At 43.7% G+C, this 26,600-nt stretch overlaps 1 protein-coding gene across 1 annotated transcript; it reads left to right on the top strand.

Moving 5' to 3' along the window:
* On the top strand, positions 1-26,264 carry SCGN (secretagogin, EF-hand calcium binding protein; the record flags this gene model as incomplete). Its single annotated transcript, XM_084281212.1, has 11 exons — positions 1-73; positions 557-627; positions 10,651-10,743; positions 10,979-11,068; positions 11,719-11,775; positions 12,587-12,664; positions 22,482-22,537; positions 23,631-23,676; positions 23,794-23,853; positions 24,440-24,508; positions 26,136-26,264. 11 exons carry the CDS (start codon positions 1-3, stop codon positions 26,262-26,264), a joined length of 822 nt encoding a protein of 273 aa, XP_084137338.1.
* Between the last annotated feature and the right edge of the window lie 336 nt (positions 26,265-26,600).

Genomic DNA, 26,600 nt, shown 5'->3' with positions numbered 1-26,600 from the left:
ATGGAGAGCGGCGCGGCCGCACGCCTGGACGCCGCCGCCTTCCTGGGCGCCTGGCGCCGCTTCGACGCCGACGGCAAGTTTTTTGGGGAGGGGGGGACACGCGTGGGGGGACCACACGGCGGGTGGGGGGGTGCCTGTGAGAGGGTGGGTGTCCCCCCGGGTGGGTGTCCCTCCAGGTGGGAGCACGAGTGGTCGGTGAGCAGTGTCCCCGAGCGTCGCCTGGGGTCTCCCGTGGGTGTTTTGGCTTCCCTCATCCCCCGTGTCGTGTCCAAGCTTCCCTCGTTTTACCCCCAGTTTTCACCTTTTTCATCTCCTCCCTGCCCCTCTTGCTCTGTTGGCTGTTGAGTTCCCCGTTTGTGTTTTCCCTGAAAAGTTTTCTGTAATGAGAACTACGGGATCCCCACAGTGCTGTTCCCACCACCCCATAAGAGCAAAGTGATCAAATGGGACATGAAACCCCCTGAGCAGACAGGAAAGGGGACCCCCACCCCACAGCCTCGGCACAGCGAGTAGTCCCCGTAACGCCCCACTGCTGAGATGTTTTACTTGCCTTTAGACAACGGCTACATAGAAGGGAAGGAGCTCGACAACTTCTTTCACCACCTCCTGGAGAAACTGGGACCAGAAGTAAGTACCGTGCCGTGCTCATCGTGCACAGAGTCCACATAACAAGGCAGTTATATTAGGGGTTATTTGTATTTATTGTCCTCGGGTTGCTAGCTTCCCTAGCAATCCCTGAGGTAAAGAGCTCCTCGCTTAGCAACGCGGTGGCATTTAGGCAGGTAAAGCAACAAGTGCAAAATGTTGGAGCATTTGTTTTCGGTCCAACATCTGCTCTCGCCGTGAGGCTGCAGCTGGCACCAGCCAAAGACGCTGATAGGAAGCGTGGAGAGAAAGTCATTTACTGCCACCGAAACACGTGAACAAGCAGTGCCACGCAGCCTGGCAGGGCGAGGGGCAGCACCATGGTGCTGGTTTATTCCAGCAGGTGCTGATGAGCTTTGTTAATGAGAGGGGTTTATTTCCAAGGTCAATTCTTAACAAATATTGTGTCATTAATTTTAAATAGTGCTTAGGAAGAAGAAGGACGTCTGTATGGCTGAAAACAGCCAGAGGCCAGATAGGAGTCAATTACTTTGCTCGTAAGGTCAAGACCTGGCTCCCAAGTGTTTCTGCTTTTCTCCCCTGGTTTACTTTTCTACTTGTGGCAGCCTTTCCCCGTTTCACTCTCTGCACTACTACCAGAAGTTGCACAACAATTTACAGGGGATAGTTTCTCCAGCTCCAGCCATATTTTGCCTTCCACTGCTTCTGCCAGTTAAATACAAATCCTGCCTCTCGGGTCGTTTGATCAGAAGTATCTAAAGGACATGTTGGTAATGGTCCTACCATTTTCACTACGCAGCCTATGGTCAACCAGTAAAAGAAAAGGAGTAAGTGTCTTCCAAATGGAAAGGAAGGGTATGCCAAAAAAACAGATATTTAAGCAACAAGTAATTAATGAAAAGGGAAAAGGTAGCTAATGAAAGGCATAAAGTCATGACTATCAAGTGTAAAATCAAAATTACACTTAGAAGCTGAGTAGGAGTCTTGGGTCTTCAGGGCTACAATAAGAAAAGATGCTGTGAGTCGCTTTTTTATCAAGTATTTGTTTAACTTGCAAGTAAGTGTGGGTTGAAATACTGGCAGTTTCTGCAGAAATGTTTCTCCAGAGCTCAGATGGTTAGACAAACAGATAAGCACACAGAGTTTAAAGCAAATCAGAAAAGACTCAAAGATAAGCGCAAAGAATCACTAGGAACCCAGAAAAGCAGTTCTGAAGAGAAACTGGAAACCTTGTGGTGGGTTTGGACAGGGATGCCAAACTGCCTTCAGCTCCCTGATGATTAGAGGTCCAGAGGAATCTCCCAGCCCTGCTCCATCCCATAGCTGCCCCTCTCAAAATCCCATCCCATGTGGGGTTTTGGCAGCAACCTCACACCAGCTGGGTGCAAACTCGGTGTGTTACAGCAGTTTTGGCAGCCTTGCTGCCATCAGTGTGAACTGTACTATACCGGGCCCGCCTAGCTGGCACCTCACTTGCTTTTGCTCTCTAGGTTTAGCCATTAAAAGAAAAAGCTTAGCACAGAAGGAATGGAGAAATAATCATCTCTCCCCCCTCTCTCCTAAATGGAAGAAATGAATAGGTTAAACCTGGAATAAAGTGCTTGCTAGCTGCCAGGGCACTCAGGCAGGCTCTGAAGTGTTTCAGGTGTTCTCCCCTGGTTTTCTGTCACACGTCTGACAGCATTTCTTCTCAGGCAATGTTACCTTGGGTAGTAAGACAACCTGCTGTCTTCTTCCCCTTGCTGACAGCCTGTTTGCTGTCCTCACAGTTTTATTTGGGGACAGGCAGCACCAGAGCAGCTTGTCTCCTGCTCTGCATGCAGGGCATAGCTGCCCTGTGTATGAGATCACCTGCAGCATTGCATAGAGCACACTTCTTTACCTGCTTTGTACAACAACTTTGTGTAACGATTTTCACCCATTTTGCTCTTTTTCACACGCTTTATTTTGTACAGGCTTGTGGTTATTGTGGGAGGGGTAAAGAGTCCCCCCTGCAATGCTTTTCACTGCCCTAGAGAATGGTAATGGCATCAGTGACAAGAGCAGTGAGCTGGGGCTGAGCATCCCTCTGCTTTAGGGCTCATTTTGACACTTATTTCTTCTGTGGCCTCTTGACATCTCTGTTCTCTTGCACTGTAAAAGAGAGAGACAGTAATATGTACTGGCGTAACTTCCAGATGTGTCGCAAGGATTAATTAGTGACTGCGTCTGAAGTGCTCTACAAGTGATAAATAATGTTATCAGCTCTGGAAGTTGTCTCTGCTTGAATAGCAAATGGTCTCATAATTATATTTTTTCAGCCTGCACTCTCTAAGCTGTTATTTCTGTTAATGACCACTGTAGTCCTTCAGCTCTGTTTTTCTTCCCAGCGACTCGGCAGCATCCCCAGCTGACACTAAATGCCAGGGGATCAGAGCAGCTGGGAAAACAATGCAGAGTGAGCCCTCAGCAATCTGGGAGTCAGATTTCTTGGTGACGGGGCTGAGCAAGGAAGGAAACTTGAAATGCCATCCAGCGAGGGAGGCTAATGCAATGTCTTTTACTGAACTATCAGGAAGCCAGGGAGAAAAGGAAAACTTTGAGGCAAGGGTAGACCTGAGTTTTGCCAATGCCTTTTAACTTTATAATAAACAGACCCAAATCCCAGATGCTGATTTCTGTCTTCCCCCGTCCAGCAAGGGGCAGTTCTAAGAAAATGCCTTTGATTTCCAGATGTGCATTACGTGTGTAGAAGGGGTAAGTGCAACACAGTGGATTTATGGCACTGATGTACTCAAGTGAGGTTTTTTTTTTTTTTGATAATTTTAAGATTATCAAGGTTTGTGAGCTGCTGTCTTTATACATCTGCTGCTGCCATCACTCCCATGACTTCTCTCAAACCACTTCAGCCTCCAGCTTCACTGCACAGGTGCCGTGAGCTGCCTGTGCTCTCTTCTCCCACTTGCTCATAAACCTCTTTCTTCTACATTATGGGAACACTTCCATTTGTAAAATCCATTATCTTGCAGTGAAAATTTAGTTTTCTTGCAGCACTGAAAAAGTAGTTTTATTGGAACAAGAAATACTGCCCCTATATTTCTCTCTTACATCACTATGCATCTTCCTTTATGGAAAATATTTAGGACCTTCCTTGCTTCTTCTTTGCTATAGTTTTAATGAAGCTCTATGTATGTTCTGATAAAAATTAGATAAGGAAAAGGTTTCTAGATGAACACTGTAAATTTCGGATTGGCCTTTTACTGAAAATTTCTATAAAATTGTGTAGATACAAGAGGAATTGTACATTACCATTTCACTTTTAAGGTTCATTCACAGGAAGGCCTTTGTTTAAATTGGAGTAAAATTAAGCAGAGATTTAGGAACAACAGACTTTCAGATAAAAGTCTGTTGCCATCACCCAACTGGAAGTGTGTAAGAGGCCATGCGTGGAAGTCTTTGAAGTGCAAATTTGTTCAGGTAAGACAGGTATTAGCCTTGATATAATCCCTGCTCCCCCAAACCACCTAGATAGTTATGACTGGGAGGGGCTGAAGTTAATCTTCAGGAGCTCAGCCTGAACAGCTGTAGAGGATTTGTCTTTTATTGTTACTTCCAAAGATGATCAGCCCCCAGCCTCTCTTGCATGTCAGTCTTGCCTTGCACAATGTCTTATTTGTCTAAATCATGTGTTTAACTTGGTGGTGAGATGACATGGTCAGGAACAGCTAGTTGCTCAAACCAAATGTAATGTCCAAAATATCAGCCAGCCTCAGAGCCACCCAAAGCAGACTGCCCCTATATTGGACCACCCCAACAGAGCCAGGGTCACAGAGCAGGTCTCTGGTGACCAGCAGGTCAAGTAAGAGCAAGAAGACCCCTACCAAAAAGCATTCATGTTGCAGCTTCCTCCAGGCTAACTCAGAAATCTAAACCCTGAGTCAATTCTGGTAATTGCCCAAATAAATACATTTGTTTATTTAGGTGTGGCTTTTGTCGGCCTTGATTATCCCAACCAATTCCTATTCCAGTTGCTGCAAGTTAAGGCAGAGCACTGCAAACACCTGGAAGTATCTATAATTGCAAGTTCGACACGCCCATGGGAATAACAGGCAAAACTGATGTGTTTTCGTTGCCCAAAGGCATGTCAAAAAGCATTCAGCCTAGTGGAAAGGGCAGAACAAAGAACCTGTCCAAAGCCTAACCACAGAAACGTGACGGCACAGGGAAGGCTGCAATACCCTTTGTTCGATGCTGGTGTCTTCTATGTGAAAAAAAGATTTCCCACATATGTGCTGATGAGAGCTAAAGCAAAATAAGCAATGAAAGCCCGCAAGGGATGACACTGTAAGTGCTCATCTATTGTAGCAGGCAGGATTGTAGTAAATCCTAACCAAAGTACAGGGCCAAGTCCTCCAGCAATAGCACTGCAGGTCAGTCAGCAAGATTGGCCCAGTAGCTTTGGGTGAAATCACATGCTAACAAAGACAAAGCAGTCCAGCATACAACTACACGCATAAAGTGAAATCATTCATGAATATAGAGATTTTTTAACACTACAGGATTTAAAGAACAAATGTTTGGCCAAAAAAAGTTCTCCTTCTAAAGTCGAAGTGTATGTTTCTGACGTCTTGTCTGGTCTTCACTGGCCTTCCATCATTACTATGTGTTTTTTGGCATGGTAATTATTGTCAAGGTTGTTTTCCAACTGTCATTCTTGGCATATGTAATTTATTTTCATAGATCTTGTAGGAACTTGATATCTCTGAGACCCTTTGCACTTCTATCAAATTTGGCTGAAACGTTGTTAGGAGAAACATGTGCTTAAGATAAGCTTCATTTTTTTCAAGGAACAGGCTACAATAGTCACTTACGTTTAATTTCTTCTTGCTTTTTATACCATAATCAGTATAGGGACTGGCTTCCAAAAATCATGTCAAGAAGGAAAAGAAAAAAACTTACGACAAGGCTGTCTTGATCAGCAAGGATTAAGTGAGGCTGCCCCTTTCATCAAATAGTCGGGTCTCCACAGCGCTCCATGCATTCGCTTTTTGCTCCCCCAAAACAAATGACTCATAGCTGTATTTTCATCATGAAAAGCTGCTGACAAGCACATGGATCCCTTAAGGAGTAAAAATTTAATCAGAAAGCATGGGGCAAGAGTACAACAATATGAAAGGAATAGGTTAACAAAAGGGACAGATTACAGCCAGGTTTCCAAAGAATCATAATCAACCTTGACAAAGAAATTAAATGCTGTGTGGATTAAAAAAATGTGAACATGCCCTTTCCATTATTACAAACTGTATTAAAAATTAAATTACCTTTGTGATGCTAAATATTTCTGAAGGGTTTCCACAAAAGGAAAGATGAAGACTGGACTTGGAAAAGAGAAAGCAGAAAATTCATTTGTTATGGCAATTTCAATTATAGAAGCTCTCCTCTTCAAAACTATGTGGAAGAACATCCGTAGAAAGAAATTTACTGCTCAGCCCTGAGATATGTATGAACAAAGTCACAGCAATATTTTAAACTGTACTTTTATGAGGAAAAAAAGTGACGTGTCCTCTTTCTCACAGGGCATAGTAAGGATTTATTCCTTGACCGGGCAGCACAAGCATGCAACAGAGCTTAGAAACCATGCAGCATCCAACCTGTGAGGGACTTTATATTCATATAGAATAGAGATTCATATGTATAAGGAATATGTATATACGTTTTAGATTTTATAAAGCCTGAGCTTCATATGAAGCAACCTACAAAGGGGTTAGAGCATCCCTCTGTTCCAGGCTAGTTTTTATCATCATTACAGCCCAATGAAGATCGTATGTTTTGGGATTAGCAGAGAATTGCAACAGCATTTGCTTTCACAAGCTGTCACAAAAGCAGAAGTTTATCGAGCTGCTAACAAGTTTGCAAGATTTTAGCCCAAGCATTGAACACTTCTGAAAACTTTGCAAACCTTTGAAAGCAGGGAGAGAGGCTTAAAATGGAGATGTTGCTTGAGACAGGCAACATGGTCAAGACAGCATTAGCTTTTAAGAAGAAGAAAAAAAAAAAAAAAAAAAAGGATGTGCTCAGCTACAGTGCAATCAGTCCTCAGAGAATGGTGTCCTCGAGACTGAATTTTTTCCCTACTCCCCTTGTAATCCATAGAGGATTGAATAAATAGACTGTGAGCCTGAGGCATTTGCAACAAGCACATGTTTGGCTTTGGCTTTCCTGCTTGCCTCAACCTTTAGTTGAACAGCAAATTAATAATTACAGGGGAGGGAAGGAAGCAAGGAAGGAAGGAAGGAAGAAAGGAAAAAACAAAATTTCTGGGAAATCTGGTGGCCATAGCACTGCGAGCAGCACGTATGTAAATGGCATCCATCCTTGCCTGTGCCTATCTGTAGTGCTCTCCTTCTTGCTAATCAGCCTCTGCCCCTTCTCCCTTTATTATAAGACTTGCCCTGATCTGGGAGGCAAGGAAATATTTGTAAGAGCCTAAAGGCAATTGGAATATAACATAGACGATACTTTTGTCCAAATATTTTCGAGAAAGGGATTAGCATCTTCATCCATGGTCCTGGCTCTTCCTTGCAGCCTGCTCAGGCTGCCCCACAGCAACCTACAGACCTCCAAAGTCAGATTTCAGAGTGAGCAAGTACAACAGGAGTCTGCAGTTCCTGTCCTTGCTTGGAGAAGTGGAACAAGTCATGCAGACTACGTGCAGGCTTTTTTCCACCCTTTTTGTGACTGAAAGGCAATTGGAACAACCTACTGGTCTGCTCGCTCCCTCCCTTGGTTTGTGAACACCACCTTTAAAACCTAATGGTCATACTCTGAGAAGATATATCATACATAGTGGAAAAATCTGTAATATAAAAATTATTTTGCTTTGAGTGTGCATCTTGGGAAAGCCCATTTGTACAGCATCTTTTACTTCCCTTTTATTCCTTGAAAGCAAAAATTGCTTTTTAGCAGATGCCTCTACCTTTTGTGTTTCATAAGCAGCGTATTTATGATATAGCTTGTCCAATATGAAAAATACACTACACCTCTCAGACTAAAACCTATTGGAGTTGTGTTTCTGTACATTCCAGATTTGGGGTATTGACTTGACGAATTCCATAGCTTGAATCAGTTAAAAAAGAAAAAAAAAAAAAAAAGGAAAGGACGCAGTCTTATTTTTATGCAGACAACATTCCTGCCACGCAAAGTTCAATGAAGTAGTGGTTAAAAGCTGACACGAAGTTGAACATTTAACAAATGACTAGTCTGAACTCTGCAGCACATTTTGTAAAATATCAGCTCTGATTATAGTTTCAGAAATAACTTATCCTACTGGGCCTGGAGGAGGATAATTTCAGAGTACTTTGCAAGCCTATTGAAGTCAGCAACTGATAGGCTTGCCTAATGCCTGGGAAGTGTCTGGAAGTGTCAAGGTGCAGTCAGGAGGCAATTTAAATGGCACGAGGATCGTGAGCTATAATGCCGAGGGGATGGCCCTCCGGGGCATCTCCCCTGCGGCGCTGCGCCCTAAGGGACGTGCTCCACCTGCCCTACAAAGGGCCGCCTGGGTGCCCCTGTCCTCCCATTCCCCCTCCCAAATCCCCAGATTTTCCTTCATCTGGCTCATCCTCTGTTACCACAGATAGTGACAAGATAAAAGAGGTTCGCTTGCTCTAAGCAGAGCCCCCCTCCCAGTTACTTTGACTTGACACTTATAAATCGAAGCCAATTAACATTTTCTCCCTGGTTTCAACATAGGATCCTCTGCATGGCCCATGCTATTAACGACTGATATTACACCATGCTGTAAAAGATTTTTGTGTGAGCCCGTAATGACTGTGTGCAAGCAGATGCTCATGAGCTCAGAGTCTGCTCTGAAGTAAGGTGAAGGCAAATTAAATGATACTATAAATGATCAGTCATACTGTCTGACTACCCATTTAACTCCAGAAATCTTCTTTGTGTTATCACTAGCAGCAAATTAAGGCTTATGGAAAATACCAGTCACACCTAAACATGTGGGAAAAGCTGGTGACGACGCGGGGGTCGAAATAACCGTTAGCTTAACGAGCTTAATCTGAAGATATGATATCTCACTGCCTTTCTAATGACTTCATCTGTGACATCCTGGTGTGTCTCTCCAGCCCAGTCACTGTACAAATCCCCTGCAGCAGAATTGCTTGAGAGCAGCTGGGAATAGCATTATCAGCTGGCTGCTACTGAGTATGGGCAAGGCCAGGAAGGTTTCGGAGCAACAGGCACGTGCAGGTCTCTTTGTGGTGGTTTCAAACACCCATCTCAAGCAAGAAGATGAGCTGCATGGGCAGCCCTGTTACTCTGCTCAGAGGGGCTCCAAAAGTAGATGAAAAAGAGAAGCTGGGTTAGGAGACCCTGAAGGACACTGCTATATCCGTAACTCCACCCAGATGTTGAGAAGATAAAGCCTTTCGAGGGCTTTTCTACAGAGGTGGCAAGGATTTAATGTATGCTCTTGTAAAAATGATAGAAAATTATGCAGAGAGATGGATGGGGTCAGAACCAGGAGCTGACCGATGTAGGTGCAGAGGGAAATGTGACGTGGTAAGCACTGCTGAGGGATTCACCAGCTGGGCTTCCCAGCCCAGCCACAAAGCTTGTCTCTCCAGAAGGCTGTCCCCAGGCTGGGAAGGTCAGGCTTTGTGTAGCCAAGTCAGACCGGGTACCCTAAAGGTTACCATTTTAAGAAGTTGTGCCTGGTTAACCTACACGATGTGTTTCACCTGCCTCAGCAATGCCTGTCAAAACGTGTAACCTGACAAATCCTGAGAGCTCCTCACTACGAATGAATCGATTATGGGGTCAATCAGATGCAAAGGGAATGCGAATTGCTTAAAATCCTATGTTATTAACCCAGAAATGCTGACGGGGCTTAGTGCCAGGTCTGGAACCGGCTGACTGGCAATAATAAGCAGCCATCTCGCCCCACAGACAATTTTCAAGGCTGATGATTTAGTGAACTACAGAGATGTTCTTCAAGGATAAGGGTGTCTTGTTGAATGAAACAAAATGAGAATTAGCAGCATCTGAACTTCTGTAATACAAATTCAAGCAAAACCCAACCCCAGGGATACAGTGGGAACAGTTGGCTAAAGAAGCAGCATCACTGAAATGTTTTAGGGTCTCCAAGCACTGGTCTCCCAACTGATAGCTTAGTTGCCCCAAAGTTATGTGTAGAACTTATTTCCAGATGTTCAACTGAGGCGGTGTTGTACTGGGTCTGGCTGGAATGTTAACTTTCCCGGCAGCAGCCCATCCAGTGCCGTACTCTGTACTTGTAGCTGGAACAGCAGTGTTATCACACCAGTGTTGTGTCTACTGCTGAGCAGCAGTGGCACAGCATTGGGCCTTTCTCTAACCCTCCTAGGGGGTGGGCAAAAAAGTGAGGAGAGAAACATCACTAGGGCAGCTGACCTAAACCAATCAAAGGGATATTCCATACCATGTGGTGTCACACTCAGCAATAAAAGGTGGAAACAGGAAGAAGAGGGGAGGGGTGGGCTCTCGTTGAGAAGACGTCGGTCCTCCTCTCGAACACCGGCTGCGTGCGTTGAGGCCTTGCTTCAAGGACGTGGTCAATCATCGCTAATTTGTGGGAAGTAGAGAGTAATTTCTTTCCTCTGCACTTCCATATCGCTTTCATTTATTTTGTTTGTTTGTTTTCCTCCCTTTTTCCCCTTTCCCTTTTATTTCCCCTTAGTTAAATTGTTTAGTTCATGGTAGTCTTTATTTAATTATTATAATTATTTCCCTTTAATTAAATTATCCTTATCTCAACCCGTGAGTTGTTCTTTGCTTTACTTCTCCCCCTCCTTATCTAAAGGAGGGGGAGTGAGAGAGCAGTTGTGGGGTTTAGCTGCCCAGCACGGTAAAACCACCACAGGTGTGTGTGGACTTTGAGAAGCATTAGCCCCCAGCTGTAAGGATGCAGTGTTCCTGGTGGTTACCTGTGGGTGAGACTTCCTCCAGGAGGCTAGAAGTGCACTGGAAGTGCCCCCAGCAACTTCCATGCACGTGTTGTTTTCCCCATGGCAGGACACCATCACGGAAGAAAAAGTTCAGAGGATGAAGGAGCAGTTCATGTCCGCCTACGATGTCAGCACCGATGGCCGCTTGCAAATCCAAGAGGTATCTCTCCTCACTCCCAGCTCAGGGTTTCTTTTACAGAAGGAGGGAGGATGAGGGCCTGGAGCGGACCTGGGAGATGTGAAAGATAGAGCTGGGTGGCGAGGGGGTGAGTCACGGAGGGACTACGTAGCCAGATCTCTTGCTCTGGGGTTTATCTCCATGGCAGCTTCTATTTCTCATACTGCATCTGCAGCCGTCCAAGCTTTTCTTATCTTTACTTTCCCTGTTTTTTCAGCTTGCAAATATGATCTTGCCAGATGATGAAAATTTCCTGCTGCTTTTCCGCCGAGAAACTCCCTTGGACAACAGTGTGGAGTTCATGCGGGTCTGTATCTCTGCCTGGCCCTTTCCCCTTGCACACCAATAGCTTCTTCAATACATGCACCCCAACCACCTTACCCTGAAGAGTTAGGACAGGCTGTGAAGGCACACAAACGTATCCCTGTCCTATCCAGGGACACGGAGAAACTCATCCTTGGCAGAATGGGCACAAGAACAGTTGTGAAATACAAACTCATTTTTTTTTTCTCTGCAAGTTCCTTCAGTTGAAATTTTTGAAAGCAGTCAAAGATTTCAAAGACTGCTTGCAGTTGCTTTTATTTTCAGTTCAGACTGAGGGCTCCTGCAGATCTATGGCCAGCTGTGTGCCAACCTATAGTCAAGGCAATAACCACACTGAGAAGCTGCGTGTACAAATTAGGTAAGAAATGCAGGCCCATTTCTCAGTCTTTTCTTCCATTTATAGAAAGCATGTCTGCGTTAAATACGTGATTGCAGCATGTCACACATACAGCATCCAAATGAGAGTAAACACTATTGTGTGGAAAGTTTATTTTATTTTGTCCACAATTAGTTAAACATTGGGTAACACAAGAGCTTGCTCATTAGGGAAGTCCCAGTTCAGATCTTTACTATCTCCAGCGTTGGTGATTAATTGCAATATTTGTGCAGTTGTATCCATCTATCCCTATCCAGATCTGGCGCAGCTACGATGCTGATAGCAGTGGATTTATTTCAGCTGGCGAGCTCAAAGTAAGTTATTCTAACCCGTCTCCTGGGGCTTGATCTACGGCTCACAGATGTCAACGGGAGTCCTTCCGTCGCCTTTACCAATTTGCTGCCTTTTTGTGCAGATGACAAATGGCACTTCTAGCTTGTTCACAGCCAGTTTAAGGGCAGGGAACCCTCTGGCCTACTGGCGCAGCTGCAGGGACCATGCTGGGCTGAAAGAGGCTCTGCTGTCACCCCTGCTGTCCCACCGCCCCCTTGCCCTGCCCCATGACCCTAAGGAGCTGCCTCACCTTGGCTTTGCTTGTGCACCTCTCCCAGCCTTGCTGAAAAGAATCGTCCTTTATTAATGGTGTTTCTTCATAATCTCTTCCTGAACCTGTGGATTTTTTGAATGCTGATTTTTTTTAAAGGCTTCTGAGGCAGATGCCTGTTCAGAAACCACCATGCACATGCTTTGAGCAGTCTCTGGGCTGCAGCCTCCATGTGCAGCCCCACACAGGCAGATACTGAAGTGTTTTGCTGAATGGAGACTATTTTCACCTGAGATCAGTTAGCAAATACTGTAGGACTTATGTTATCTTTGCAGATGATTTTTTTCATTACAACTGATTCTGCTATGCCTGCTCAGTGGAAATTTGGTTATTTTCTAATGTATTCATAAAAAAACATGCTTCAACTTAAAATGTGAGTTTTACATGAAATTGAAGATGCTGGTACTAATCAGGAATGTGAAGTAAGATTCATGTGCCCCTGATGAATGTGGATCTAGTTTCTTACTGCTCCTTCTTGAATTTACTCTGCAGAGTAACATTTGAATCTTTCCTGACTACAGGATTTCCTGAGAGATCTCTTTTTGCAGCATAACAAGGTGGTTGCTGAAGCAAAGCTGGAAGAATATACTGACACGATGGTAAGAAAAGAGAGCAATAATGTTGTTTGGATTATAGTACTGCCTAAAAATCCCCCTGAGGGTAAATGTCCCGGTATGTGGTGTCACAGATGCCCTCTCAAAGGCTGTTTCTTCCCCAGGAGATCCCTGTGGGAAGTTAAGCAGTACATGCTGCTGCTGCTTCTTTGTACTGTACTGGACATCAGCCGTGAACTGCATTTCAATTATTTTTGCTTTGGGTTGAATGGTTTATTATGAGAAAACAGCTTGACTTTGTGCCACAGCAAACTAAGCCCTAAACCTGTTCAAAAAAAGATGGGTGAGGTGCATGCATCCTTCTTCAGGGGAGGTTCAGTCTCAGATAGGTCCCCAGCTCCCTCTCTCCCTCCCTCCTAGCAAAACCTTCTGCTCTCAAGAGATGCAGGTATCCATCTCTTCTCCTCTGCAAAACCTAGAAAGCCTTGCTGGCTCCCTGCTGCTTCCCTGAAAGGCTGGGAGCTTGAAGGCTTGAAGGCTTTGTCTTGTCCCCTGCCTTCTCACAATGTAGCTTTAATCCTGCAATCATCAGCAATATAATATTTGGTGTAAATTTAGCATCAGTCACCTCGATTTCAGAGCAACTTATTTTATCTAACCATCTGAAAACAAGAAGGAAAAAAAAAAAGCCCATTTCTGATGTCATTATCAAGGGTATCATTTGAGTTCCACCAGAAGACACCTACCGTTGCAATTTTCTAAATGATTTTCACACGGGACTATCTTGCTTCTTGGCACAAAATCTGTGTTTGTACCTACAGAAGAGCTTGCTATGCAAGCAAATGAGGAGCTACCCATGTATTTTGCAATACCACATTATGAATGCATGAAGCATCAGTGACTAAAAACGAGACCCTTGAAAGCAAAGTGAAAAACTGTACCTAATGGTGTACAAAGGTGTGTATGTCTTTTTGTATTTATAGAACAGTGAAGGGAGAGGAAAGCAGACTGCAGAAATTATTTTCCAGCTGGAAGAGCTTGAAAACAATAAAAATCCAGAAGTTACAGCCAGAACGAAAATCTTTCCAGCAGTGTTTGTAGGTAGCAAACAGCTTTTAGGCTGCTCCATTAAGGCTCCCTTCCCTAGCGGCTCATCTCTGACCAAGGGCTGCTGGTGGATAGGTGATCTGAAGCGTGTAGACATTGGGCGGCTCATTTCCTCCAACTTTTTTCCCTTTCCAAGAAATACCTGTGATTTCTGCCACCCCAGTGCAGCTAGATAGAAACGCAGTTGGGAAGAAATGTGGTGTGGTGATGCAGTCCAGGGCTGACAGCCAGGGGGCCTGGTTTCTATTCCCATATTTTTTATATGGCTTTGTGTCTTTGAAGAAACAGTTTAGTCTCTATGCTGCAGAATAAGATTTGATCTGGGAAAGGGAATGCTTCATATATCTGGGAAAACCTATGACTTGAAATGCAAGTCTGGCTCATGAGGACAAAAGTTTGCAAGCCATAATGCCAAAAGGATCACAGATGTTATTAGAAAATGAGGATGTGGCATATGTCTTTTTTGCCTTATGATTCTTTGCTATAAAGATTGAGGAGGTCTACAAAGACACCTGATCCCAAGAGCTAAGGTGGGATGTGAAATCACAGAGTAACATCACAGGTGCTGCAATATCCTGCAGCAAAATGGAGGGTATGCATCATGTGTGTCACGGCAAGGTAGGAACATCCACGTGGACAGCATCTCTACAGTAGCAGCTGCACTGCAAAAAGTGATTGCATGGGAAGTTGTCTGAAGCAGTTGTGCAATATTATAGAGAGGGAAGAAAAATTCAGTCTTACATTATCAGTGTATTAAAAAGAGAGAAAACTGTATTAAAAAGGGGAGAAAAAATGACTCGAGGTGCCAAGAACAAAGGTATGATGCCAAGACCCAGGTGATAAGAGCAGTCTGCTTTCTCTTCCTGTTTTCTGCACGGAGCAGGAATGTCCCACCGGGAAACTTCTTCCATCACCACTGTCAGGGTGATAGAGGCCCTGACATATTTGGCCAGAAAGCCAGAGCCTCACACTTCATTTCTGAGGCTTTTAACAGGCTTTCTGTTGAATCTCTAGCAATCATCAACACCACCACCAATTCCTTTAGTGCAGAATGGAAATATTTGTATTTCTTTGCCCCCCTACTTTGTTCCCACTCTCGCTTAGAGCACAAGGTCTTCTGGATGAGGACCTTTTTTTTCCACCACAGCTACAGAGTGTATAATGGTGGCCCATCCATCCTGTTCAAGGCTTTTAAGTGCCACCGTAATAACTTTCGGCTGAAAGAAGCAGCATCCCAAGGAGCAGTAATCCCATCTGTCTCCACAGGCATTTACAGATCTTTGTCCTCTTTTCCCTGCACTCCACAGCTGGCTGCATATATCTTAAGCAGCTACTGACACACTGAGTGGGTCCTCAAGCTTTCTGGCAATAGGGATGAAGGGGAAAAGATAGAAAAGATCTTTTTAAGGAAGATAGCCAAGGTAGAAAGTATTTCTTTTGGAAGTATTGCTTTTGTTTGTTGCTTTAAGGAGTCAGAGATGTCACTAGTGCCTCAAAAAAAGAAGGGCCCTTCTCTCTCTGACCTAGGTTTAATGTAGCGCCACAAATGTTTCTCCTGAGTAAATGTTAAGGAATATGGAAGAGAATATTAATATTAATATTAATGCTCACTGTCATTGGTGAAGGCTCTCTCAAGGCTTAATGGATTTTGGACCCAGCTACGAGTCTTATTTCCAAATTTGTGGTGTAGGCTCTTCAGACTTCTCAGATTCAGATGCATTTACATATATAGACTGATTCATGGTATATAAGTATACACACATACATATTAATATTTTATATCATTCTAATGTTATATTTTATATATATTTACACATTTATATGTATGAACACATTTCTCATTCTTTATCTTTAGCCACTTCAAGTCAGACATAGGTGAAACCAGAGTATCTGAGGTAGTGTTTCTGCTCTGCTTCACTGTTACTTGAAGCACTTCCCCATTTTTAACATGTGTATATTGGCTGTCTGCAGAAAGTAGCATCACTTTATCAAGTTGCTTAGAAGCCATTTGTTGGCAGACTATTCTATTTCCTTGTGACCTTGACATCCCTTCTTCAGAGAGCACTGATTTAGTGATAGATAATCAGGGATTAGATGAACAAATAATGAACCCTTGGGAAGAAAAGCAGTAGGGAATTTGTTGGCATTGAACAAGCACTATGAGTTTGTTAAATCAAATCTTAAGGAGAACCAAAGTCACTGAGTACTGCTGTGAAAGAACATCTGAGTTCTCAAGGCTTTTGGTGAGGGAATGAAAGTAGCAATTCTGTGCTGAGGAAGCCCTTTTGCAGGGTTTCTGTTAGTTTTTTTGCTTAAAGATATATGTGTATATATATATATTTGCTTGTATTGATAGTCATTAAGGGTGTATTAATATTTTCTTTCACGCAAGCATTTGCATGAGAATATAAACACTGATGTGCTGTTCCAAATCTTTGAAAAAAAGTCTGTGGGCTTGTCTTCTTCCAGAAAAGACAAACCACAGATGACTTCTAGCCTGAGAGTTGTGGGCAGGGAGCAAAGTGCTTAGAGGCAGAAGCAAAGCTTTGGATTGCTCTGAGCCTCTCTGGGCAATGAGAAGATGTCTGGGAGATGGGGTGGGGGAAGGGATGTAATTGAAAGTGGAGGCTTTTGATAGTGTGGTAAGAATATTATGCCTTCTTTAAGCAACACAAAATGGAGAAATGAAAACTTGCCCCATTACTGCTTCATCATGAGGAGTGTGGAGGATGGCAGTAGTACTAACAACCTTTCCCATGCTCCTGGTGAAGTTTCAGACCATGCACACCCAGTTTATGCTTACATTTCCCAGCATTTTGTCATGAGTGGCAGCTTCCATACACATCCATGCACGTAGCTGTGTACTTCAGCAGAATGTTGTAAATGCCTGAATATGAACCAGATTTAAGATGTAGCTTTTGATGAAATTAAGCATTCATCCCTTGTCTTCTGTAAGAACAAAATTCACACTCAGCTCTTGCGTTTTGGCATACATTATTACCTTGTTGATCAGTAGTTCATAGCTTCCCAGATAGCAGCATGCTACTCTAATTGGTAATCCCAGTGCCTACAAGCCACATGCAGGGGAAAGCTCAATACTGAGGCAAAGTTCAGCAAATTATGTTACATATACTGCTGAAATAGTCACTCACAGAACACCAATACTCACTTTTTGAATTGCTTTATGTTGTTATAATCAGGCTGAGCATTAAAATGTCCTGTAATTTGAGCATTTTAGCAAAATATAAAGGATAAAAATAACCAAACCAGAATATACTCTTTGCCCACCACAAACTAAATTTCTAGGAAGGCAGTAATGTAAGCGCAGTGACTAGTAATTCAATAAGTATTGGTCATGAACTGCAACATCTGAAGAAAATTAGTATATGGATATGGCTGAGGATGAAATCTTATCTCCAGAGAAGTCAATAGAGCAATCCTCCCAGCTATAATGCTGCCATAGTTTAACCACGCTTATCTGCAGAAGTTCTGGGGATGGAGCTGTGTATCCTGAGCAATCATTGCCCACGCATGTGAACCCACAGCTGACTAGGTGAGAGCTCTTGTTCTTCTCAGTGCAAAGGGAAACAGGCGCACTTCTCCCTGAAGATGCTCTGTGTCCATGTGAATTGTGTACTACCTTTATTTTGTGTTGGTGGACTAGTGGTGGTTTTGTGGTTGCTGGCTGTCCCCTCTGCAAAGACTGGATGCTCAACATGGTTACTTCTTCATCTGTGAAGTTCTGTCTTTCTGTCTGTGCTCTTTGCCAATGCCTGTGTATTTACACAGGGAAAATCCAGGTGATGTACTTCTTTAGCACCTTATTGGGCAAGCTAGCTTATCCATATAAATTAAGTCATTTATGACCACCATACAGAGCAGTGCAATGGAAAGACATCTTTATTATAATGACAAAAGCCTAAACAGAGCCTGATATGTTTCTTAATACATCCTAATCCAATTTCCCAAAGCCCTAGAAATATGATAGTGGAGTATGGCCTAAGACTGGTGGTTTAAAGGAGAGTTCTTTGTACTTCCCTTCTCGTGATAGTGGTCCATGCTGGCCTTCATCCCAGGTTGCTCTGTATGAATGCTGTGACTACAAGAGACTGCATCTCCAGTTCTGCATTGGCACTGCAGCTACCGAGCCTCCTAACGCCAGCCATCACACTGGGAGCTCTCCCTGAGCACTTCCTTGTGGCTCTGGGTCAGTGTGACTCCTCTCACTGCAGAAAGGCTGCCTCGTTGTGTGAGATAAAGGGAGGGTTCCCACATAGCTCATGAAGGGTTCCTACATACCCCGTGAACACCATGGAGATAAATCTGGCTCCTATGTCACTTCTGGACTTAATCCCAGTGGTTCTGTCGTCTCCAGTTTTGCACTGTGCTTGCTGTGACGTAAGCCAACAGAGGCAGAAAATCACATTTCAGCTCAACGCTCACTTCTAAAGATCAAAACCCATGGACTGCAGATGCCTGCAGGGTTTTGAAAATCAGGTAACAGTCTTTCAAGAACCGAAAGACTCTTAGAAACCCTATACAAAATGACTTACCTAGATTATACAGCCAATCTGGTGGGGCAGAAAAATGAACTTCTGTTCCAGGGGTCCCACAGGGCCCTCCAGGGCTCTGCAAAAGCCTCTGGGCCACCATCCTTCCCCACAGAAACAAGCAGTCTTACTGCTTGGACATGTGTCTTTGGTCTTTGTTTATACACATGTAGTAACGTTTTTTACTCCTTGGCTATTTTAGTTATAGCTGATGTGATATAGGTGGTCGAGTTGTACATTTTTAGAAGGTAGATGGTCAGGGAAGAGACAACTCTCCCTGTGTCTTCCCCCAGGGATAATACACTTCATTACACATCAGAGAAGGGACAGAAAAGTGTTTAAAAGCCAGCTTTAGTAATTCCACTGATGACAAACCTATTTATTTTGGTTGTTTACTTCTCTCCTTATCTCTGTCACAGAAAATAATTTCGGTTTATAATCTTATATGGCTCTTCAAAGCATGTGTGAGCTTGTCATATCTTGGTGTTTCGGTGGCCTTCTTTACAACACCTGATTGAGGAGGCAGAAATATTTTTTTTTTGCTGAATTCAAAGCCAATGGCAGTTTTAATTTAGCACTTGAAATGCAAGATGTAGCAACTTTCATTTTGTGAAACTAAATTTCACTTACGCTCTGTCTGCCTCAGAGTACACAGACTAAATTCAGACAAACAGAGCTAAGACTTCCCTGGTGCACTGCCATTAAAACGTCAGAGAATTAATTTGTGCAAACATTGGGTAGCTTGACAGTAAAACAAATGCATCATTTTATAAAGCATACTGCAGAATGCAACAAAGCTTTTAATGAAATTGAGTGTTATTTAAACATGCCAGACCTTATCCTTAACCACATGGAGATGTTGCATATCAGCCTGGCAGCATAAATACACCTTTTGAGAATGTAAACTGAAAATCCATCAAGTTTAACATATCAAGATGGTGTGCAAAGGCAAAAGGTTCAATTAGAAACAATCTCATAATAATTTAGAATACCTACTTCTCCCACAAGGTATGCATCATCATATGGGGTGGGTACCCTCTGTCATTCTTTGTGTGCTTATGTACACAATTAGCAGATCAGATCAAACACTTGCACGCTTGAAATTTGAAAGTTTAATTAATGAACATTTCCCTAGGCTTTTCCATCCCAAGATTGCCATATAGCGTGTATGCATGAGCTACAGTTGTCCAAATAATAGGATTAGGTCTATCTTGTTAGCTGTGGTACCTGAACTAATTCAGTGAATGCTATTCCATCTTCCCTACGTGTTTTCCATCTTTCATGTGGAATTCACAATGCAAGAATTAGACCGAACTAGCTCTTCCAGCAAGAAGTTTTTTTTGTATGGGCAACAAAAACATCTCATAGGTTTGAAAATTTCATTTAGAATGTTTCCTGCAAGGAAAAAAAAAAAAAAAAAAGAAGAAGAATTTGAAAATGCAAAGATTCTCTCTTGATATTGCAAAAACAGAGATGAATGAAAGAGGGCAGAGAGGAGAGCTGTTTAGATATAAGTAGACATGGTAAATCACTGGAAGTTTACTGTTAAGCTCAAAGATTGAGTGCAAACGAAGCAAATTGATTGGGACGTTGTTTTTCAGTAAGCATTCCACTAAGGGATGTATTATCTCTGTAGTTAAATTTGTTTTAATGGAGTCTGCAATGCTGCTGGAAAATTGCAAAGGGTTCAGAAATGGGTAGAGTTGAAAACCACTGGCTTAGAAAATTGATAACGGAGCAGAAAGGCTTTCACAACTAAACCATCACCTCTAATCTAGCCTGTTTCATTAAGGGCACACAAAGCTCTCCAGCTTCTCACAGCTATTTCAGACTTCCAAAACCATGAAAACACTTTGTACCCACAACATAAAGCAAGTGCAGGGCAGGTGGGACACTTGAAAGTCCCAGGAAAAATATGGCTACACTAGGGTAGCTTATTTTTTATGATAAATGAGATGTGAGTTGAGATGTTTCATAGGAAACAAAACTCATGGCTTGTCTTAGACAGGTCTACCTAAAATGAAAAATGGGCCTAAGACTGCTTCTTGGATTGGGGACCAATTCTGTTCTGGTCCCAGAAGTTATCGTCATGGTCAGCATTTATGTATGTTTATTAGCATGATTGTACAGTGGTTAGGAACACATCGTCATGGAGCTGAGCTTCTCCCAGGAGCTCTGTGTGTTTACTTTCTTGAGGAATCACAGTGGGAATGGCACATCTTGAACCCTGTTGGAATCCAAAGTCTAGGCTGAAACACAGGCTTTTAAGTTTCAAGAGAGTACTTCTGAAATGTCACGGAGAATAGAGGGAAAAAAACCTTATTTGGGAACTCAGAAAATACATGTAGGAGGATCTGGGTGGAGTTCAAAGAGTTCAAAGGCCATAATTTTCCAGCATGTTCTGATAAGGGACTTGTGTCTCTACGTGAGGACTAGGCCAGCACCTTCAGCTCAGCCTGCTCTGTCCTGGGCAGGCTGAGCTAATCCCAGAGGGGCAGAGCATCCGCAAAACGCTGCCTTCGAGGCTATCCATCTTATGGTGGTTTCTTACAGACCTGTGGATACTGTCGGGGTCACTAATGCTCCTCAGCAGCCTATATGGAGAGAATTAGAGAAACATTTTCAAAAGCTGTTGATTTACTAGACAGCCAAGGGGCTATGGCATCCCTACTACCCACATTTTGGCACCTTCTTTAGCTGGCTAAATAGGAGTTCATCTCCATAAGCTTCCTTTATGGAGTATTTTTCAGAGTAATTGTGCAAGCCGGATGTTGTAAGGCAGCCTGCGAGGGCTCCTCTGCAGAAGGAGCTATTATGGTTATCTCCCTCTCTCCTCATACAACATACAAAAACGGCTTAGCCACTAATGTGGTCATTTGGAAAGAGGTTTTTAAAATGTGATCTGTGGTCATTTACCTCTACAGGGAACATTAACCATTTTCTATTGCCTGCAGAAATACTGCTTTATCTGCAAAGAACTGAAAGCTCAGCTTTTTCTCTCCGATGGCAGTGGGATGCTGTCATTGCAAGGACATTTCAATCCCTCAGTGGCACCAGTGTGGGCAGCTCCCACACCCTGCCTCCAGCCTTGCCCTGTTGTGGCCCAAGCAGACACCAGGGAAATATCCTCACATTGCAGTGGGACAAACTAAGGGGCAGAAGGCAAGGTGGAAGTAGTAGCTAAGATGGAGAGGGACATCTTGGATTGACCCAATCTGAGAGAAATCCTCAGGATGGTTCAACAGCTTTAATTTTCTCTCTTTAATTTGCTCTAGGCAAAAAGGAAAAGTGGGAAAGTGTCTTTCCTTGTGCCACTGAATATCTGCATTGGTATCAGGACATGAGTTTTCCAAAGATCTCAGTATGGACCTTCAGTTGTCCATATGAATTTTACACTTTCTGTCAATAGCTGAAAAAGTGAGCCCATACCAAGTGTTCATCAAAACTCCCATCCAAACCTCAGTACTATAAATCACAGAAGAATTAATAAAAACCTGCTGCAGTATCTTATTTACTCCCAGCACAACAGAGGGCTACCACAGACTCACCAACCTAAGTACAAGCACCAGAGCAAGGGGCAGGGATCTGACAAAAAAAGAAGCATTGTGTTTACTCAGTGGCACCCCAAGAAACATCAGAGGATGGTCCCTGTGAACCTATGGAGCATGTGCCTGCCCCAGCAGTGTGCTACCACACCGAAGGTTTTTGGTGATTTGGCTGCTTGTAACCACCAAAAAGAAATGAGGTTCATGGAACAAAGACCAATGCATGTTTTGTTATTGACAAAGAATGACAATCCATCTTAGGAAAATATGTGTTTTTTCCCCCATTCATATACTGAATACATTTTTTCCTTTTAGCTTTGAGCCATAAGTTATTCATGTCTGCGACCCATTACACTCTTCCCCCATAACTTATTTGTGCCTTATAGGGAAACACGGTACCAAATACATTAAATAAACAGATAATATCTGGCGGTGACTCACCGAAAAGATTGCATTAAGAAAAAAATAATATTCGGGAAAGGAAAACTTTTGCACTCACCCAAATTAACCTCTTGAGATTGGCAGCATGAATCTTCCTTAGAAGATTCAATGCTAGCCAACTTTATTTCAGGGCACAGCAAAATGTCTATCAGCTTTTTTTGTATGTCTCCTCCTCATGGCCTGTCTATTTCATGGTGACACTGTCTTCTTGATTTTTAGATGAAAATCTTTGACAAAAACAAGGATGGACGGCTGGACCTGAATGACCTGGCAAGGTAGGCTTCAATTACAATGATGCATTTTTCAGCTTGCAATGCAGATCTAGGCAAGGTGATGACTTAAAGCAGTAATATCTCTCTGGGAACATGCATTTGCATCCTAAATTACATCAGGCACTCTCACGTAGGCATCTCAGGTCTCTGACACGTGGTACTTACTGTGATAGCCTGTGAGTGCTTAGTGCTGATGACACTGAGCAATGCTAGGAGTGGTTCTGGGTCACCAACTTATTCTGGTATGGCTTGTGCCCCCCCAGCACCGCTCCCCAGGAGGTGGCAAAGAAGCCAGTAGTGCTGCTCCTCCAAAAGGTTGGCAGTCCCTCTCAACAGAGGACAAGCATTTGTTTCATATTGCCCTGTGCAGCACAGATGGCAAAGAGGTTTTGCTCCTTTATTGAGGAGTCAAGGCACCACTGCTGGTGAGTTTGGCCATGTCAACAGGAGAGGATTTGGAGAGACAAGGTGAATGAAACACATTTGTGATTGAAACACATTTCTTGCACCTTGAGCCCTTCAGTTTGTGGAAGCGTTTTGGCACACCCCAAAACTACCAGCTCTAAGAGCCTCGAGGCAAGCAGAGCAGCTGGGAAGATGAAAGCTTTCATCAGTGCTGTGAGGGACTTGTGGAGAAAGTGTGGGTTGGGAAGGAGTGTAATTTGTGTGGCCTCAGAGCTCAGGCCAACATTACTTCATCCCTTCCTTTTCCAGCCAGCAATTCTTCCTCGAAAAGAGGGTGATAAATTACAATTTCCTGTAACACAGCACAATAACCCAGTCGCAGAGGAATAATAGTCTGGCAGCTCTCATGTCAGAGGCTGGCAGCCTCCACTGCAGTGGGCCATCAGGAACAAAAGCGAGAGGCAGTGGTGCTAAGAAACCCAGTTTTTGGTGAGCCAAGGAAGACCTGCGGCTCCCCATCAGACAGGGAGGGAGGCACGTGCTTACTGAACAGCACCCATGAATAACCTGCAGGAGGTTTTCTATTTTAAAGGCCCGTAATCTCAAATCCTCCAATGACCTGGAATAGTTCAGAGCAGTTTGTGTGAAGATGACAAAGCGGCAAGATCGTAATTTAAATCTCTCTTTTCAGGATTCTGGCACTTCAGGAAAATTTCCTTCTTCAATTTAAAATGGATGTAAGTATTTTTGATGCATTCCTCCCATCTCTCTCAGCTAAGATAACCTGTGCCAAAACCCGAATCTCTTTTTTTTTTTCTCTTTCTTTTTCATTTGTTTCTCCTCCCTGCATGCAGGCTTGCAGCACAGAGGAAAGAAGAAGAGATTTTGAGAAAATCTTTGCACACTATGATGTTGTGAGTCCTAAAGGCTGTTTCTTTGTGGTCTTTACATGACACTGATTAAATACAAGCTGCTAACAGTTCCTGTCCCTGGTGGGTGCTGTGGGTTGCAGCAGTGTCAGGTTCCGTGGGCTAGAGGTGCCCATGTACAGGTGGGGCGAGCAGAGCTGGCTGATGCTCAGAGGCCAACTGGCAAAGGACACATTTTCACTTTTTCAATCAGCACAGCCAGTACTGCTGCATTAACAATATCTCTCTGCAGGAGGTGCAAGGGCTGCAGAAAAATTAAATCCCTTCCAAGGGATTTAGAGCCAAGAGTAATTCTAAACCTGGCCCTGGGCAGACAGAAATGCCCAATCATTGGTTAGAAAATAGCAATCCAGAGCCACTTCTGCCATTCACACGATGGTGTGGTGGGATGACTAGCAAGCCTCACTAAATGGTGGGAGATGTTGCTGCCATTTGAGCGGAAGAGATGCTTTGGAGAAAAGGAAGGGATCCTAGCATTATTGAGCTCAGTGACAAGGTGGATCTACTGACTAGTAAACATTTCTGTGGTTTTGACTTTCTGGAGGGTTTTGATGTTTCTTCCATCTTTCAGAGTAAAACAGGAGCTCTTGAAGGCCCAGAAGTGGATGGGTTTGTCAAAGACATGATGGAACTGGTCAAGGTATCTTCATGGCTCTTACTATTTATTAACACCCTATATGTCCTATAATAATTCAGTGTTATTCTGGTAAAGTTATGTAAATAGAGTGGTTAGTGGGAACAGAGAGTCAAATTTCACTTTGATCAGAAGCAGAAACAGAAGTCATCATCTCAACATAAACACTGTAGAGCATTTCACCATATCACAGAAATTCTGCCTGACAAATTAACACAGCTTGACTCAGCAGTTGTATTTAAGAAAAGTCCATTCTAACTCATGCTCTGGGCTGAGCAGATATTATGGTATCACAAACAGTTTATGAAAATTTAGTCACCACCTACTCTACCCACACAGACATATTTTTTACTCTAAAGACATTAGTATTTAGGATAAAATAGCTGAAGGGTGTGGAGTTAGCTGAAAGAAAAATTGGAATGAGTAATACGTGCCTCTGCCTTTTCATATCATATTTGAGTGAAAAGCAAGGTAATGCTGGTCAGAGATGGGAGCCCCCAGCTCCCACTGACAGCGACACTAACTGAAGGTTCCCAGAGCATCATGAAGCTCAGCTGAAACTTCAGGAAGTTCATATGTAGGATCCTTGGTGGTTGTGATTTTGTAAGGCCACACAATCAGCTTTAGAGGACGATATTGATAGAGCTGCCTCTGCAACAGAAATCTTCTTTGACTAAGAGCAAACCATTTCCCTTATTATTCTGCCTTCAGGCTGCTGGAACAGCTGTTCAGAGAGGACAGGGCAATTCATATTCAGGAGGTGGTAACAGTAGTACAAATGTTTATACATAAAAACAAAAAACACAACAGTTGTTACTCCTAAATTCTGCCTTCTCAATGATGAGCAAGTATACCTGTATTGATATCGATCAGCCTACAGTCCCAAGTCCATTTGGCAGACACCAAAGACCTCACCTGTGTGCAGGCAGCTGAAAGTCTGTGTATGTTGTAGCCATGGCATGTAGGGAAGGGTGTGAGGACAAATGGACCACTGGGCTTGTGCTCTGTGCATGTGTGTGCAAAGAAGCGAGGATTGTACTTGCCCTAGGGGCCTTTCTTCATCAGCATCACTCCTGAGCACCACTAGCTGTGTGCGTGCATTTGATCTCCTCATTAGGAAGTGGAGAGCAGGGAAGTGGTACAGCATTAACAGCAGGCAGAGGCAAGGTGGCCTGTAAAGTATGCCTTTAGCATTCATTTGATCCACTAAAAGTATTTCTAAGCTGCAGACTGGCTTGTAAAATAGTGAACTGGCGACAGAAATGCCATGTGCAACATGTGCCTCCGTGGGCAACAGGTCTGAGAGAGGAAACAATGAAAGCAGAGGGCCAGACCTTTCTGCAGACACTTGTTTGAAGCAGATTAAATACTGCTGATCCTAAGGGCAAAAACCATCTCACATTTCCTTGTGGGACTCACCATGCCATAAGCTTAACCATGCCCGTATTTGCAGGGCCTCATTTACCCCTTCCCTGTTCACTTCCCCACTCTAATGAGCTGATGTGGGGTCAGGCCACTTGGTTGCTCACCCTTTGTGGCATCTCCCTGCAGCTGCACTGCCTCCTGCTTTTCAGAGCTGCTGAAATCCAGAGCTGTTTTCCCTCTTCACAACGTTGTTCTCTTTTGCCTGCAGCCCAGCATCAGCGGGGTGGACCTGGACAAATTCCGCCAGATTCTGCTCAACCACTGCGATGTGAACAGGGATGGGAAGATTCAGAAATCGGAACTGGCCTTGTGTCTTGGACTTAAAATGTCCCCATAGCTGTGGCACTGCTTGTGGCTGTGTTTTCCTTGTGAGATTGCCTGCTACTCCTGGTGAAAGTGTACTGTATAAGCAGGCAGGTGGCAGAGCAGGGGGGCATTTGTATGAAGGGGCAGCAGATTGGGAAGACAGTTTTATCAGTGTATTTAAATACCTGAAGGGAGGGTGCAAGGAGAATGGAGCCAGGCTCTTTTCAGTGGTTCCCAGTGCCAGGTCAAGAGGCATTGGGCACAAATTGGAAATCAAGGGTGTCCCTGCTGGAGTAGGGCTGGGACCAAGCAGCCTCCAGAGGACACCTCAGCCATGCTGTGAGTCTGTGACAAGTGTCAGTGGGTG

The sequence above is a fragment of the Netta rufina genome (genome assembly GCF_964035555.1).
Source record: "Netta rufina genome assembly, chromosome: 2".
Lineage (NCBI taxonomy): Eukaryota > Metazoa > Chordata > Aves > Anseriformes > Anatidae > Netta > Netta rufina.
This window is presented reverse-complemented; position numbering and strand designations above follow the sequence as displayed.